The 18,523-nt window shown below is 45.1% G+C and overlaps 1 protein-coding gene across 12 annotated transcripts in view; it reads right to left on the reverse strand.

The window, feature by feature from the left end:
• Positions 1-18,523, reverse strand: part of MICAL2 (microtubule associated monooxygenase, calponin and LIM domain containing 2) — a 241,759-nt gene that overhangs the window by 172,930 nt on the left and 50,306 nt on the right. For all 12 annotated transcript variants that reach the window (XR_012903606.2, XM_075927882.2, XM_075927881.2 and 9 more), the window contains exon 2: positions 15,287-15,644. Coding sequence is in view for 11 of the 12 variants with exons in the window: in XM_075927882.2 (XP_075783997.2) it covers positions 15,287-15,550 (264 nt within the window). In the remaining variant the exon portion in view is untranslated. The remainder of the gene's footprint in view (positions 1-15,286; positions 15,645-18,523) is intronic.

Consider the following 18,523-nt stretch of genomic DNA (forward strand, 5'->3'; position numbering starts at 1 on the left):
GGGAGAGAAGCGGGAGCTGGTGCGCAGGAGCCACTACACACTAGCAGCCGGCTTTCAAGCCAGCTGCCCATGCATATTGGCTCCTGAGGAGCTGCCTGCTTCCCCCCTCTTCTTGTTGCCTCTCATGGGAGGAGGGAGCAGGCAGGAGCTGGTGGTTGGGGCTTAAAAGCCAGCTCCCCTTGAGCACCAGCTCCTGTCTGTTCTCTCCCCCCCCCCAAACTGGCATCAGCACAGGGGAGGACAGGGAAGGCTGCCGTGAACAGTGGCTGCTCTGTGGGATGCTGGCACAGCATGTGTCAATGGGGAGCTCAGATTGCCCCAGGCTCACCGTGGACAGAGACTGCTCCATGGGATGCCACTGAAACCGGATACAGAGGCAGCAGAGCAGGATGGCAGGGAGCTCCTGGGGAGTGAGGCCAGGATGCACCCGATACCAGCCCCGCCCCCAGGGGACTGTCATAATATTTTGTGTGGTTACATGACTATTAAATTAATCACTATCTAACATCCCTACTCAATACATTCACAGTGTCACAACTTCAGGATCAGTGGTGGAGTCTAATGTGCATCTCTGACCCTTCACAAGTGTTTTTACCCCTTTTTGTTTCCATAAAAAAGGCTAATAGCAGAATGTATCTTTGTGATCAACCCCTACCCTGTTTCCCCATCAGAACTTCCTGTAATTATGCTATTTAATTCCAATTATGACAATTCATGACCTTTTGATGACTACAGGGACCAACCTTCTTCCTAAAATATACCACAGAATTGTTGTTAGTAAAACAGTAATGAGACGCATTTTTGCACACCTTTTATATTATCTATATCAGTGGTTCCCAAAGTGTGGTCCATGGACTACTGATGGTCCACAACTGTCCTGCAGGTGTGCTGTGAGTTAGGGGCTTGCCCCACCCATCCGCAGTGTGATGCCAACGCTGGCAGTCCAGCCCACCTCCTATGTGAAGTTGGAATGTCAGCACTGGCATCCTGTTCCAGGGGCGAGGAGAGCCCCGAGCCTTGCAGGTTGTGTCCGGCTTGTCGGGGGAAGAAGCGGCCTCAGGTGCTGCTGCTCTCCCTCCCAGCTGGGGGAACGGCAGCACAGAAACTGCTCGCCTGGAGGTTTTCTCCGCTGTTCCTATTGGCTGGAACCCTGGCAAATGGGACCAGCAGGGAGCACAGAGCGAGGTAAGCTCCCACTCTATCTGCTTCAAGCTCAGATTCCACACCCACGTTGCCTTCATGCACTCCCCTCCTGCCAAGATCCTGCAACCCCACCCTGCTCCTGAACCCTCACTATTCTCCAGGCCTCTCACACTCAGCCCACTTCTGCATTCTCCATCCCCCTCAGACTCTTATCACTAGTCAACTCCTGTACCCTCCCTCCCACCGAGACCCCTCCCACCTCCATCCTTCTCTTACACCCTACCTCCAACCCAAACTTCACACTCCCACCCATCTTGCACCCATTTGTCATCACAAGGGGTTGGCTGGTGGTCCACAGGCCAAAAAGTTTGAGAACCACTGATCGATATCTTCAGATGCATAAAGGTCACAGATTAGTTCTAGTTCCTAACTATTGCTGCCAGTGCAATGCAGGTTTTGAACTGACTGTAACACTTCAGATTAGATGCAAGTTAATGAGAAGTCACCGGGTTATTCCAATGTTATATCTGCTATACATTAAGCCCAGAAATGAGGATTTTAAAAAAAGAAAAAATACCCAAAGGATTAGATCCATTAATTTAATATTACTGATCTCATAAATGCCATTTTAGACATCAAATATCAAAAGAAAATGGTCAGCTAGTGTCATTTTTCTCTGTGATCCCAGTGTAATTATCACTGCCATTTTGAATAAAATAGATGCCATTTTCATTATAAAGCCCAATTATTAAAAACTTTAAAATCTCAGCCATTTCCAATCTTGTTTTCAAGAAATGAATCTCTATTTTGGCCAAAGTGAATCAGTCACTTGGGTTCTAACTAAGAGCAAAATTAAGAATTAATCTTCCACCTGTAAAATTTCAGAATGTCCACTGAAGTCAGTAGAATGCAGAGTGAGATTTCTCTGGAAGCATTAAGTGGATCCCAAATGATACTGCTTTGGGGGAAAGATGAATCTGCTGCTGTTTCAGTTACAACATATTGGAAGATAGGTTTTATAATTAAACCTTTCTTGAAAGCTTTTGTTCAACCCTTTCAAGAAAACAGGCCGTCCAGAAAACAAATGTAATGTCCATTGTGTACTTATGCTCCAACCTTCTGCTTGGAAATCCACACGTTTTTGGTTTTACTAAAGACCAAGGAGAATAAAAGATAACTACAGTAGACTTCCGATAATCCGGCACCTATGGGACCTAGGTGGTGCCGGATTATCAGATATGCTGGAGTATCAGGAGGTACTATAAACTGGTTATGTATATACTGTATACAGTATATACTGTATATAAAGTGTCCTTTACCCTTTTTATTGTACATAATGTATACAGTATACTGTAATGTTTTAGGTTTAACCCTTTTTTATCCTTTTTGCTCAGGTCAGCTGCTGCCGCTGTTACTTTGAGACTCATTTTTTGCTGAAGCTCAGTCACTAGGCTCTTGCCATTTTGATGCCGGACTATTAGGAGTGCCAGACTACTGGATGCTGGACTATTGGAGTTTTATTGTAACACGCAAAATTGCTAATATGAATCACTATCCAGTTTAGTGTTTTTAGACTATACTACATGGTAGCGCACAGCATGGGTTAGCAATAAGTCTGCCATCCTCAACTCTGTGTTAAAATACATTTACTTAATCTACAGTGCATTTAGTAGCAGATTTTTTTTCTTTGAAGAGGGGAAAAAAATCCACTCATGTAGATCAGGGAAAGAGTTATTCCATGGCATACACTGTGAAAAGGAAGAGACAAGGGCTTGACAGATAACATTGTCTTATTTTATAATTAATGAACGGAAGTGGCTATATTATGAAGACAGAGCTTGATGTTAGTAATTATGACTAAGTCACAAGCCACTCCAATTTCACTGATGACTCACGAGATCAGGTCTTCTCAACTGATACATATCCACGTCCTAGTATTAATCCTATGTACATGCACAATGTTCTGCATAGATCAGACTTGAAGTCATGTACTGTAGTAAGCTGTTTACTGTAACTATGTAACCCAAGCAACTGACAAGTGTGAATATTCACTTGTTTCTATAGTTTACACCCTCCCGCAACAGCAACTTCTATGCACTGAAAGCATATTAAACTAGATGGTTCTCTATATAAAAGCAATATGCAAACATAGGGAAAAGTATATGGCTCAAAACAGCTTAATTTTTGACTGTAATAAAGAATGAGAAAATGTCAAATAAGTTCTGGCAGGTGTAAGAGTGCCCAGTATCCCTGCCTCTCCCTCCTCAGACAAGAAAGTTGAAGTAAGTTGTATTGTGAAGACAGGTTAAATATAGCGTGTCACTGAATTTGGGATGGTCAACTTTATGGCTGAGGTCAATGGATACAGTTGGCAAATCCATATCTAAACAGCCATACATAAAGACCTGTTCTAGGCTAGAATTAGATAAATTGGATTAATAAGTTGATATTGGATACTTACATGAAAATGGACTGATTTTCAGCAATGTTGGTCATTTAATTCCATTAAAGTGAAGGACAGATGTATATGCTCAGTACCTTTGAGAAGGCAGGCCATCCTAACGTGAATATGGATTTGGATTTGACTCAGGACCTGACCATCTTCCAAATAAAAGATGCATTGAAAACAGTATATTTCTGAGGAAATTACTGGTTGCCATGAGGCAACTTATTTGAAAAATTCCTGACCAACTCTAGTTGTTTCATTTAAAAAGCTGAGTTATAAGGCAGGACCTGCATGTTGATAAATTTTGAAGTCAGAGGTCTTATTTATAATGTGAAATGAACTAGATTTTTCTAAGCAATGCACAGTATCCACTTAAAAAGGGGATTGGAGGAGACCATATGAAAATGGAATGCCATCAGTAGTGTGCTACATACTTAAATGACTTCCCCATGTTCCTCCCTGAGACCTATTATTTTTTCTCCTCACAATCTATGGCACCAACTAAGTGAGTAGTCTAAAGGCAGTGCCTAAAGGCAGACTCCAGAGATGTTAAGCTGTCCTTATTAACATGTTAACAACTCGGTACTTGGAATATTGAAATGTTCTTCATGTTTGGATTGAATGTCACTTTAGGTACTGTATAAATGTTAGAAAAACATCTTAGATAAACACTCCTGCTAAAGGTAGTGTAAGCTTTTCCTGAAGCAAAGGAAATAAAGACTACGAGGCCTTCACTATACTATGGTGGGCCATTGTCCTAAGATATACAATTTCAGCTATATGAATAACATAGCTGAAGTCAGCATACATAGGTCTGCTTACCATGGTATCATTACCATGGTATCATCACCACGGTAAGTTGGCAGCTGACACTGCCCCATCAACTCTGTTTACTCTTCTCATTTTGTTGGAGTACTAGAGTCAAGGGGAGAGTGCTCGGTGTTCACTGCCCATCGATCCAGTGGGCAGTGAAGACATGCCCTGAGCGTGGGTCAATCTGCTGGAGAAGACAGTATCTCCAGAGGAGAAAATGAAAAGAATAGCCAGGGCTAAGTACATCAGAGAGAATGCGAAACAGTAAGGCTCTGCTGTCAAACCTACACTGGTTTAAAAAAAAAAAAAAAAAACAGAAAAGAAAGAGACAGTTTATTCCATTTTCATTGTAATTTCAAAACATTTTAAAATTGCCAAAAAAGTCTCTCAAATTTTTGTTTCTATGGGGCAAGTTTTCAAGAAATACTGTTTCAGAAGAAATGAAAGAGATATTTTCCATTTTCCAGCCACTCAGCTAGGCACAAAATGAAATTCACAAGGGTTTCTAGTCTGGCTGTTAGGAAGGAAGAGAGGCAGGAGAATCAGTTCTCCCAGGTCCAGCAGCCAAAGAGCCCAGTTTTTTTGGCTTCTTCACCTCTTTCCCATCTCTGGGGCCAGAGAGGCACTGAGGTGGGTGGGTGCTCAGCCTCTACCACTAGGGAGAAGCTCATTTAGTTGTTCTCTCTCCCCCTGTCCAGTGCCTGGATTTAAGAGAAAGGCAGGAAGGCAAAGTGCCAGTAAGACAGAGAAATCAGAGTGCTCTGCTTGGTAGCTTTGTCCCGATTTTTCCGGGACAGTACTGAATTTAAATATTCTGTCCCAGTGCCCCATCAAGTAGTAAAATGTCCCAGAAAGCTCCATCACTACTTGATGGGGACACCAGCTTTCGGGAAGAAGCAAGAAATGGCACAGTGCCATGGCTCCTCGCACAGCGCAGCAGCCTCTTCCCCCTTTTCCCCAGCAGGGTGCAGCCGTGCTCGCTTCTGATGGCATGTAGCCCATCCCTCCCCACACAGAACCGCCTCTGCTGCTGAGGTTCTGGTCCAGCAGTACCACCACCTCCTCCACCAGGCCGCTTTGGAGCCCTGGCAGGAGCTGCACAGAGCCCAGCTGGAGCGCTGCAGGGCAAGGCATGCTTAGGCTCGGCAGGTGCCAGGACTGGAAAGGAGGCCACCAACGGTGCTATTTTTAGTACCACGGCCCCAGAACGCACGGTCGGCCCCAGCTCCAGATGGCGCATTCCAGCTGGGGCAGCCTCACCGGAACGGGCCGCTTGAGGCTGCAGCTTGACTCCAGCTGGAGCCAGGCCACCTGTGGGGACCGGGGCTGCAGCACTAAAAATAGCACTGCAGGCAGCCTCTGCTCCAGTCCCGGGACACAGCCCTGCCCCGGGAGCAACTGGGGCCAAGGCTGTGGGAGCTTCTGAGGCCGGATCATGGTAATAAAAATAGCATCATTGCCAGGCTCCAGCCCTGCAAACTGCTTTCCACATCAAAGGCAGAAGGGGCAGGGGAAGAACTAAGGAGGAGGTGGGGGTGAGGAGAGGAAGGGGCTTGTGTTGGGGGGGGCAGAGCAGGAGAAGAAAGGGGCAGGGTGGAAGAGAAACAAACGCCAGTGGGCCAAGAGGAGACAAAGAGAAAAAGGGAAGGAGAGGCGAGAAGGTGTCAGTGGGGACGGGAAGGGAGGAGACAGGGGACAAGAGGGAGGAAGAGGAGAGGGTGCCAGGAGGAGAGGAACTGAAAGGAGGGGTGGGCATGGGGAAGACAGGGGTTGGAACAAGTCATGTATGAGGGTGCAGAGGGATGTGAGGAGAACTGGGGCAAAGAGTGGTGAGGGGGTGGGCACCAGGGACAAAAGAGAGCAGTGGCAGTGAGGGAAGGTATAGGTGCCTGGGGATTATGGGGGTTATAGCAGAAGGGCAGACTCGGTGGAGGGGAGGGATGAGCAGCAGAAGGGCAGAGGAAAGAGGCAGGACAGGTGAGTGGGGGTGGGAGTTAGGAGAGGGGATGGGGAGGGGCAACTACAGATGATCAGAGTGGGGCTAAAGAAGGCGTGGGCACAGAGGGGAAAAGAAGGGCTAGTACAGGGGAAGGGGGCAGGTCCCCAGAGGGCCAAGGGGAGTAAGAAGGGCAGGAGCCAGGACAGCAGAGGAGGGGGTGGGGGGCAGCAGGCACCAGGGGAGCAGATGGGGTGAGGGGAGGGTGGGAGACATGTCAGTAGAGAGAAAAGGGAGAGGTTTATAAGATATTCATTAATAATTTGGGTGCCACAGGGTCACACACCCGAACAGGCACAGATGGACACAAGTGCACAAGACAAAATTCACTCTGCTCATGGGAGGAAAATCTTAGAGGTACACTTCCCCCAGTGTCTCCCCCAGAGTTAATGTAATGCAAATTAAGTTAATGCAAATACAGGATAGTTGCATGGGGGGGTTGTCCTGTGGGACCCAAACCTTTCCCTATTGGTAGGAGGATGGTGGGAGGAGTTTTTAGAGGAGTCACATGACACCCTTTACTTCTTGTCATGTGTCCCTCCAGAGGTGGGACTTCTTGTGGCAGGGTGCATAGCTAATGGGGGTCAGGAGGAGTGGCTAATGTGTCCCTAATTTTGGTTCCGAAAAAATATGGTCAGCCTACCAATATGGATACACAGGCAGCACTGTTGTCTAGTGAAACTTTTAGTAATAACAGTTTGGTTTTTTTGAAGTGTCCTTTATGTTTTAAATAGATAATTCTTATGTGACTAGGTAAGGTCTTCACTAGGGGCTGGATTGATGGGGCAATGATTGATCCAGCAGGAGTTGATAGACACCATAAATAAACTGTCGCTTGCTTTCCCATTGACACACCACAGTGAAAACACCACAATAAAGCAGATCTAAGTACATGGACTTCAGCTATGTTGTTCACTTCTCTGAAGCTGCTTAGCTTAGATTGACCTTCTACAATAGTGGGGAACAGCCAAGAAAGGGAGATATGTCTGTGTTAGTTTAGGACTTCCATTTGGGTTTTCTGAACACCATGTGGTAGGTCAGCCTTCATTTTTTAATGAATACTTTAATGAGCCTTTGAGCTTTTTTTTTTTTTCTTTTTTTCCTTTTTTGGTAGCAGGGATTTTGCACCCAGTGCAGAGACTATGGGCATGTCTACACTGCAGTTTGGATGGGGATATCAGAGTGAATGGAAGTGTTCAGCTGTAATTCTCCCATGTGGGTATGCAAACAAAAAAAGGCTCCTGTTTCCTATCAAGGGCTATGTTAATGTTTCTCTCTCATCTTGAGGGCTTTTAATTCATGCCTGAGTGTCCACCTGGGGGAGTTACAAATTGTATTGAGTATACGATTAGTCAATTGCCCACTTCTTAACATGCTTGGTATGAACAATATTGAGCACCACTGTGCTGTATCGAGTACACAATTAGTGGATAAGCTGCGCCTCTGCAGTTTACATGCAGTAGGAGCCGTGTGCGCAGGCAGCCCAGCTCCTACTATATTTAAAATGTAGGTCCAGGACCTGGCACAAGCCAGAACTCAGAAGTCTCAGCTCACGCTGGGTCCCAGACTGCTGCAGCTCGGCCTCTCCTGCCCCTCTCTCCACACGCTGTGGAGATGGTGCTGGGGAGTAAATTAGCTTTTAAGACAGCTCCCACACAGCACCAGCTCCTACTTCCCCTCCCCCTTGCTGCCTCTGATGCAGAAGGAGTAATGGAGGGAGGGGAAAGTGAGCAGTCGAGTAGTGATTTGACTACCCGATAAGCCTGAACTTATCAGATAGTCAACTACTTGAGTAGTCACTTACCTCCCTAATTCAGACACCTATTGTCCTAATTGTGGGGGCAGCATACACACTCCCTGCATCTGGGCTTGCCATTAGCAGAGCCATTGAACTACTTTCTGCCCAGAAGCTGAGGAAGCTGCTTTTGGAGCTTAGAAATTCCCCAGCTGAAACACTAAAAGGAGCAGAAAAAGTTGACATAGGTTGCTTTTAAAAAAATGCAACAATACAACAAGAGTTGATTGTAACTTCAAGAACATTACAAGTGTTGCCTGGCCTATGAAATCACAGGGATAGTGATGATACTTTAAAGGTAGTGTAATGAGGAGTTTGTTTTCCATACATAAAATTCACTTTTATGGAGGTAGAGTGCTGTTTTACCATTTTGGATGCCACAACAGTTATTTGCAGTTATCGAGCCGTGCCAGGTGCAGGGTCTGCTAGCTGGGTGCTGGCAGGCTTGCACCTGCCATGGGCATCGTAGCCAGCCCGTGCCCCTTTAAGGGGTCCAGGGCCGGGAGGGGGGCAATAGAGTTTCCCTGGCGTTGGCCAGAGTGGCCACCAGGGAAAGCTGGGGAGGGCTAGCCTCCCACTAGTTCGAATTAAGGGGCTACACACCCCTTAATTCGAACTAGTAAGTTCGAACTAGGCTTAATCCTCGTACAATGAGGTTTACCTAGTTCGAACTAAGCGCTCCGCTAGTTCGAATTAAGTTTGAACTAGCGGAGCGCTAGTGTAGCGCCTATCAAAGTTAATTCGAACTAACGTCTGTTAGTTCGAATTAACTTTGTAGTGTCGACATACCCTTAGAAAATAAGATCTCATATATTCAAAATGTTTTTGTTTATATTATACCATATATAGCATACACAGAGGAAATTACAAGTCACTTAAATGTGTCTAAAAAGTTTGTGCAGCCAACTGATCTAGTAAGTAGGGGGATCTAGTAAACTGGATAAGAGGGCACTAGCTCACAAGAGCTTATGCCCAAACTAAACTGGTAGTGTTTAAGGTGCTACAAGACTCTTCATTGTTTTTTTCTTTTTTATGTATGTATTTTATTTTTATTTTTGAAAATGAACTAATGTCTTTAGCTAACTTTTTAAAAGTGATGCCTATTGGCAACTTTATCTCTAGCATGAATGACCTTAATTACCTTAAAACATGCATATTGCTTCAAACAAAAAACAGAACTGTGTAATACTTAACACGGCTACATTTCTACCATTGCTTCAAAGAGACTTTAACTCCAGACTTCAACTAGAAGTTTCAGAATTGTCATTCATGCTTAAATTTGACACTTTAAGTATGGGTTTAAACAAAGACTCTAATTATCTCACCCATTACAAAGATAGCTTCCCTAATTATCACCCCTAATGTCATTACCTCACAGAAACTTACCTCCCTCCCCCTCTCCCCCGCAACCCTACTCCGTTCTAAAATTTGATTTGTCAATTTCACATGCATTCATTGTTTTTGATTGTATCACTTTGGTATATAGGGTCATGCCAATTTTCTTCCACATATTTGATCTGAGGAAGTGGGTCTGGCCCACGAAAGCTCATCACCTAATAAACCATCTTGTTAGTCTTTAAAGAGGTGCATAGCTCTGTCTTTTGTATTCTATGGGCACACTTCAGAAACCAGAGCCAGGCTCTCCCTACACTTTTCACATACCATCAATGCTATCCATTTTCTGCAGTTATCTCCTCAGGCTGACAATGGAAACTGGAGGAATAATAGAATATAGAACAGGGTGATAATTAACTGCCAGATGCCTTCCCCCCACATTCCATCCCTTTCCTGACTATATATTCACCATGAAGTTGCTCACTGACATATACTCAAGAACTCCTTCAAAAGAACAAAGAGAGGAAGTCTTGGAGAAAAGAGAAATGACAGGGGAGGAAGTCAAGGGGGAAAAAGCAGAGGAAGAAGTGGGTGGTAGATAGGAAAGTGCAGAGGACAGTTCTAGTGGTCCAAAATCTCTAGACTACAACATTTCCCAAAAAAGCCTGTGACAAAGACATTTCAAACTTTCCTATTATTTAAAAAAATAAATGAAGGGTTTATCCCAAAGATAAGTATTATAAACAAAACAAGAGCTTTTATATACATTCCAAGTGATTTAAGAGCCCTTTCTCCCAGATGCTTTTGAAGAGCCCCAGTTCTTCTTTAAAGAGCGTGAAAGTGGAAAAAATAGCCATGCTGCTCCTTTGCAGAGATTACAGCTATGAAATTGATGAGCATTTCAATTTATGAAAATTTTCGTGATGTAAATCCTGTGTACTTTATACCACACATACCTTTTCCCCCATGTTCTACTTATGCAAGTGCCAATAACGCCTAGATTTGTCCCTCTGAGGGCTGGGAATTCTTAATGAAGGACCAATCTAGATTTTGTATACTTTATAGCTGTAACTCAGCCATAAAATTGGGGAGCCATATTTCTACAGTTGCAACTGAGCTACTTTAAAATGTAATGTAATAGCAAAACTGATGAACTCAGTAGCATGAATTGGTTAAAAATAAATCTTCAATATCAAACTTTGATGACAGCATTAATATTCACAAGACTTGCTGGATTCTAAACATTCTCACCAGATCTTATGGAAATGAACACCGCCATGCTGTTCACTGTCACACAGACTGCCCCCCCTTCTACTTGCAGTTAGAGAAGTAAAGGGTTCATCAGTTGACCAATATGCATCAGTCTAATAGTAAATATATTGCAGTTAATGGTTAAAACAGATGTTATCAATTTTGTAAAATTTTACATCCCTACTAGAGCTGTCATTTCCTCAAGCCAACTGCACTCCCTGCCTTCATCTCTGAGCACACTGTGTGCATCAACAAATCTGCCTCTTCCCTATTACCACTCATGACAGTTTCCAGGGCAGGATAAGTCACTCTGCCCTCACAGAGCAATGGCTTAAGAGCCCAGAACAGTGGGGACCAGAAATAGTCAGAATACATTCGATTCTCGAGCTCTCAATGCCACTCCCAGGTGCCTTACTCTGCATTAGGAGCCAGCACAGGGATCCTGGCTGGGCACAACCCCCATCCTACCCATAGACACTACCTGGAGAGCAGACACTGACATGTGCTGCCCCAACTGCCCAGGAGACTCTGCTGAGCCCCTAAACACCATCCAGACTTCTACCATGAGGACATCTGCTCCGGGCCCAAGCTGTCGCAGGGTGCAGGTGCAGTTTGCTAAGGATGCAGGCTGCAGTGGACACTTGCTACCTCCTGGCCCATGGGGAGGCCAAGGGCACGTGAATGGAACTAGCACTCCTGGAGGCAATTCTGCACCACTGCATGTGTGCAGAATTCATGTTCCCCACAGATTTCTTTGCTTGCCCTCAGAAAAAGGACACAGAGAGAAGCAAAGGAAGCTGCAAAAGCAGCACACCATTTCCTAGCAGCAAATGTACACTGTCTCACGCACCCAGAGCGGTTAGCAGAGGGGTAAATCACTGAAGTGCTCAGGAGCCCCCAATCAGTGACTCCTACCTGACCTGGAATCAGCTGCTAGCCCTAGCTGGGTTGGAGGCAGGAAAGGATAAGGCTTCTTCTTCCCCTGCAAGGAGTAGTTAGGGTTGGGTCAGACCCATCCCCAGAAACCTCCCCCAGCTGCATGAAGAAAAGCATCCTGCCAGGCTTCCTGCTTGGCTCTCTTCTTAGCTGGGGGAAGGACACACTATAAGGGAGCTGCTCCCCCATCCACCCAATCCTTGTGCACCTGGAGCCTCCCAAACCCATATATTCCTGGCAAGCTTCACCCAGTACATTCAGAACAGTCTCCCACTGAACCTCAATCTCTGCATCTGGAACCCCCTTACCCACAGATCCTCTGCCTCTGGTTCCCCACCCAAACCATTCCTGATTCAGCTCCCTACACTCAAATCCCTGATCAGTGATTTGAGTGCAGAACCCTTAACCCTCACATAAAATCCTAGGGCTGGAAGAGACCTCAGGAGGTCATCAAGTCCAACCCCCTGCCCAAAGCAGGACCAACCCAATTAAATCATCCTAGCCAGGGCTCTATCAAGCTGAGACTTAAAACCCTGTAGGGATGAAGATTCCACCAGCACCCTAAGTAACCCATTCCAGTGCTTCACCACCCTCCTAGGGAAACAGTTTTCCTAATATCCAACCTAGACTTCCCCCACTGCAACCTGAGACCTTTGCTCCTTGTTCTGCCATCCGTCACTACTGAGAACAGCCTCTCTCCATCCTCTTTGGAACCTCCCTTCAGGAAGTTGAAGGCTGCTATCAAATCCCCCCTCACTCCTCTCTTCAGCAGACTAAATAAGCCCAAATCCCTCAGCTTCGCCTCATAAGTCATATGCTCCAGCCCCCTAATCACTTTGGTTTCTCTCCACTGGACCCTCTCCAATGCATCCACATCATTTCTGTAGTGGGCGGGGGAGGGGGAGGGGGCGCAGAACTGGACACAGTACTCCAGATGTGGCCTCACCAGTGCTGAATAAAGGGGAATAACCACTTCTCTAGATCTGCTGGCAATGCTCCTACCAACGCAACCTAATATTCCATTTGCCTTCTTGGCTACAAGGGCACAATGTTGACTCATCCAGCTTCTCATCCATTGTAATCCCCAGGTCCTTTTTTGCTAAGCTGCTTCTTAGCCATTCAGTCCCCAGCCTATAACAATATTTGGGATTCTTCCATCTCATCAGATTTCTTTTGGCCCAATCCTCTAATTTGTCTAGGTCACTCTGGACCCTATCCCTGCCCTCCAACGTATCTACCTCTCCCCCAGCTTAGTGTCATCTGCAAACTTGCTGAGGGTGCAATCCATCCTCTCATCTAGGTAATTAATAAAGATGTTGAACAAAACCGGCCCTAGAACCAATCCTTGGAGCACTCCACTTGAAACCAACTGCCAGCCAGACATCGAGTCGTTGCTCACTGCCCACTGAACCCAACAATCTAGCCAGCTTTCCAGCCACCATTTATCCAATCCATATTTCCTTAATTTGCTGGCAAGAATACTGTGGGAGACCATACTAAAAGCTTTTTTAAAATCAAGATATATCACATCCACTGACTTCCCCATGTCCACAGAGCCAGTTACCTCATCATAGAAGCTAATCAGGTTGGTCAGGCATGAATCCATGTTAACTATTCCTGATCACTTTCCCCTCTTCCAAATGCTTCAAAATGGATTCCTTGAGGATCCCTTCCGGGGACGGAGGTAAGGCTGACTGGTCTTTAGTCCCCTGGATTGTCTTTCTTCCCTTATTAAAAGATGAGCACTACATTTGCCTTTTTCCAGTCATCCAGGACCTCTCCCAATCTCTACGAGTTTTCAAAGATAATGGCCAAAGGCTCTGCAAGGACATCTGCCAACTCCCTCAATACCCTCATATGCATTAAACCCAGCCCCATGGATTTGTGTATGTCTAGCTTTTCTAAATAGTTCTTAACCTGTTCTTTCTCCACTGAGGGCTGCCCACCTCCTTCCCATACTGTGTTGCCTAGTGTAGTAGTCTGGGAACTGCCCTTGTCTGTGAAGACAGAGGCCAAAAAAAGCATTGAGTACTTCAGGTTTTCCCACATCATCTGTCACTAGGTTACCTCCCTCATCCAGTAAGGGCACCACACCCTCCCTGATCACCCTCTTATTGCTAACATGCTTATAGAAACCTTTCTTGTTATCCTTCACATCCCCTGCTAGCTGCAATTCCAATTGTGCTTTTGCCTTCCTGATTACACCTCTGCATTCTCGAATAATATATTTATACTCCTCCATAGTCATCTGTCCAAATTTCCACTTCTTGTAAGCTTCCATTTTTTGTTTAAGATCACCAAGGATTTTACTTCTAAGCCAATCTGGTCGCCTACAAAATTGGCTTTTCTGCGCACCAGGATGATTTGTTCTTAGGCCTTCAGTAAGGATTCTTTAAAATACTGCCAGCTATCCTGGAGTCCTTTCCCCTTCATGTAAGCATCCCAAGATATCCTGCCCATCTATTCTCTGAGGGAGTAAAAGTCTGATTTTCTGAAGCCCAGGGTGTATATTTTGCTGCTTTCCTTTCTTCCTTCACAACCAGACCTCCATGTCATGACCCCCAACTAGCTCCATCCAACTCCCACTCCATCAAGACCCATTCAAAACCCATTCCCCCAGTACCCAGCTCGCTCTTCTAACCCCCAACCATCTCCACCTGGAACCCTCACAATGAGTCTCTGTGCACCCAGATCCTTCCAGACCTTGACCCCCCACTCAGTGAGCTGCCTGCACTTAGATTGCCCCACACAGACTCCTCTCACCACACACCTGGATCTCAAACACATAGCCCCTTCAAACTAGGGTCCTGCTTGTCCCACAATTGGTACACCTGGCACAGAGGGGCAGCTCTCCAGGGTGTTTTCAGTGTAGATCCAGGACATGTGCTGTGTCACGGATAGATGCATCCTATCTGAGGAGTCTGTGTCCTGGGGATGGGGAGGGGGTTGCTACAGGTTGATCCCACTACTATGCTAGAGCCTCTGCTTTTATTTACTGACAAACACAACTTGCAGAACTTTACATATTTTGTGCAGAATTTAAACTGGCCAAAGTCCTGTGATGCACTGAGGGAGTCTGGGTCATTGATAGTGGCACCTGGTGCCACTATGACACCTCCTGGTCCACATGACAGGTTGTCCTCACCACTATAACAACCCTGGATCATGTGATAGTCTCTCCAGTCCTTCCCTCACCATGACAGTGTGTAGGAGAGAGTGCTGACTAGGGATATATATTAAATGGGTAACCAATTATAACAGTTCAAATGGGTACTTTTTAAATTATATTTGCATCTTTACTTGAAACCATGTAACATTAGTGGGAAAACCACAGTAATTGTATCCAAAAGCAACAATAAGAAAGTATTTACAATTATTGTAGTTTCATAGCTAGAAACAAGGAGTCAATGCCAAATGACAACTAAGATTTCCATGTTTCAGTAAGTGCTCTTTAGATAACTCATTTGCTGTGTAAGAAAATCATTTATACTATGCATAATTGTTTATCTTTGGTAACAAAATCTGGCAATTAAAAATTGTTCTAAATCAGAAATTGAAGTTCTCAACTCACCTTAGTGTTCAGACAAGATCTTCCTCGCTTATATTCTTTATGACTTGCTCTTTTATCAAGTTTATTCCACAAAGCTTTGGCCTTCCAGCTGGTCACCTTTGACTTCAATTTAGTATAGAAATTTCTGTTGTCCAATGGATCTAGTTCCAGCTGACAGGTGAGGATATTAAAGGCCTGAATGGTACCTTTGCATGTTGATGCTCGTACAAAGTTTTCAAACATCTGGCCACCTTGGCTGTGTTTTTCATCATCATTTTCCTCCATGTTCTGAGCACCATGTACACAAAGGACTAAACTTGAGCTATGGTGACCTGACGCAGGTGATAAACACTATCAAGTACTTACAAGAATATTTTACCTAGGGGAAAAAAAAGAATCAAATTAACATTTTCAGCACATTGAAAATCACAACTTTCTCAATCATATTTAAAACCAGCTAGACACAAAGCACATAGAAATGAAAGGCTTCCCCAAATGAGCCAAAGTACAGAATAAAGTTAATAACGGCATCAAATACACCATTTATAGAAATTATAAATAAAATTATGCAATAAGGGTGTTGTAAAGACCAATAGTATAAGGTGGTTTAAAAAAAAAAAAAGAGTACTAGATATGTTCATGGAGGAGAGGTGCATTAATGGCTACTAGTCAGCAGGGATGCAAAACCATGCTCTGCAGCAGGGGTAGGCAATAATTTTTGACCGGGGCCCCTTCAGAAATTTTTGAAGTGGCCCAGAGCCACCCTGGAAGGGGCAGGGCCTCAGGTGCAAGGGGGCAGGACCAGGACTTTTCCATGATTCCCCACCCACAGAGCCTGATTGATCTGGGGGTGAGGGAGTAAGCAAAGCCTTCCCCCCCAGAGAGAACCACTAGCTTTTCTGAACATCTGGTGGTTCCCTCTGGGGGCCCGTGCCCCTGGCAGTGGGAAGAGACTTTGCGTGCTGTCTCCAGGTCAATCAGGGGGTGGGAGGAGAAGGAGCACGTGAAGTCTCTCGCTCCCTGCCCCCGCTCTGCAAGGGAGCGCTGCACTTAGAGTCAACTGCCAGCTGAGCAGCATCTGGCAGTTGACTTTAAGGCTACATCTAGACCACATGGCTCCGTCAATGGAGCCATGTAAAATAGTTTATTCGGCATAGTCAAAGAAGCAGGAATTTAAATAATGCCCGCTTCATTAAAATAAAAATGGCCGCCACGCTGTGCCGACGATCAGCTGATCCGGCACAGCGCGGCAGTCTAGACGCAGCACGGTCAACAAAGGAAGCCTAAGACGTAGCCTAAGTGCTGAGCCCCTGGCAGGGCAGAAGGAGACTTCATGTTCTTCCCCCTGCTCCAAGCCCTGATTGGCCTGAGGGCAGAGGGGAGCACACAAAGTCTCCTCCCACCCTGCCCCCATCCTGCAAGGAGCACTGCACCCCTCACAGGCGGGAGGAGACTTTGCACATTCCCCCTGCCTCCAAGCCAATTAGGACTTGGGGATGGGGAGACGCACACAAAGTCTCCTCCCCCCTGCCAGGAGCACACGGTGCTTCTAAGTACCATGCAGTCCTTGCAGTGTGGTGGCAGGGCAGGAGGAGACTTTGCGGGCTTCCCCCGCCCCCAGGCCCTGATTGGCCTGGCGGAGGAGGGAGTGGCAGGGCCTCTGTGAGCTGGATCAACTTGCTTGGTGGATGGATCCGCCCCACAGAGGCCATTTTGCCCACCCCTGTTCTGCAGGATCTAAGCCTCTGATTTCCAGAAGCTGGGAATGGGCAACAGGAGATGGATCACTTGACTATTACCTATTCTGGATTCCCTTGAAACACCTGGCATTGGCCACTATAAGACAAAAGGATACTGGGCTAGATAGACCAGCCCACTATGGCCATAGATGGTCTAGCCCACTATGGCCATTCTTATGAATCTAATGCTCAGCATCAGTTTATTTCATAATAACCACTATGAATATCCTAAAACATTCTCAGATGCACTGGTTTCAAGGACAATTTATTCTCCCTAAAATACTACCACATTTGTCTAACAACAGTTATTTTTGGCCTTAGTCTGCTAGCTAGGAATCATACCTTTCTGAAGGCTTCACACACTAATTCTTCAGAATCAACCCTCAACCACAACTGCAGTCAGAGTCCTTAGTCTCTGGGAACCAGCCATAAGTCAACATTATTTAAAAGAAAGATGTCCAGTTACAGCTAGGGCATTTGTACACAACTAATCCAGAACACCACAGATTCAGCAGGAGGATTCTGTTCCTCTTGTCATAAGTTGCACACAGAAATATTTAGGATGACTGGAGCATCAAGTCTTGCTACTTCAGAACTGAAATTCTGAAGACCTACTCCACTCTTCCAACACCCATATGAACCACACTTGAATGAGAAAGAATCTACAGTAGGACTCTTAGGCCAAGGGAGTTAATCCTGAATTCTTTGCACATCATTATTTTAAAATGATTCAATTCATGCAATGAGAGAGTCATCGCTGTGTGTGTTAATACTGTAATAGAGTGTGCATGCTATCCCTATGGGCCCTTCCTAGTAAGGTATTCCTCATGGTCAAACCATATGCAGTAATTAGAATAAATACTACAGAGTTGTGATAAGAGAAAGATACCTCAAATACTAAAATAACTTTGTTGGGTCACTCACAGATCCCATTTTAACCCCTCATTCTGAATTTCAGACACTCCCCACTAAAAGTCATCCAAGGACAAAAAGTTTAGATTCCCAAAAGCGTTAAGATAAATGATTTAGCTGCTTACAATTGGCAAGAGCTTAGCTGGACTCAAGTCCCCAGTTTTAAGTGGGGCCTGTCATAGTCCCTTCTTCCTGCTATTAATGCATCACCTCCCATTCAAAACAAAGTTGCTTTGGTATGTGTGTTTGATCTCCCACATAATTAATTATTTTACTTGGACCCCCATCAGTTGGCTTTTAGCTTTAAAATAAATGACTAAAATGGCCTTCACAGATGCACTTTTATCATTCTCTACACACATTTACTTTAAACAAAAGAAGCCAACATAATCAATGTATTTAAATTAAAAGGAGACCCATCATATAAATCTTGCATTCTTTCAACATAAATGAATATATGCAACCTATAAACACTCCTATGGGAAGAAACAGGGAATCTTTTGGAATACTTATATTTTGTGACCATGCTTAAAATAGCCTTTGCTTTTACATCATTCTGTTGCCATTTTAGGGTATAATGCATTTCCAGCATTGAGTGTTGTACCTT

Source organism: Pelodiscus sinensis, chromosome 5 (genome assembly GCF_052426305.1).
Source record: "Pelodiscus sinensis isolate ZL-2025 chromosome 5, ASM5242630v1, whole genome shotgun sequence".
Taxonomy (NCBI): domain Eukaryota; kingdom Metazoa; phylum Chordata; order Testudines; family Trionychidae; genus Pelodiscus; species Pelodiscus sinensis.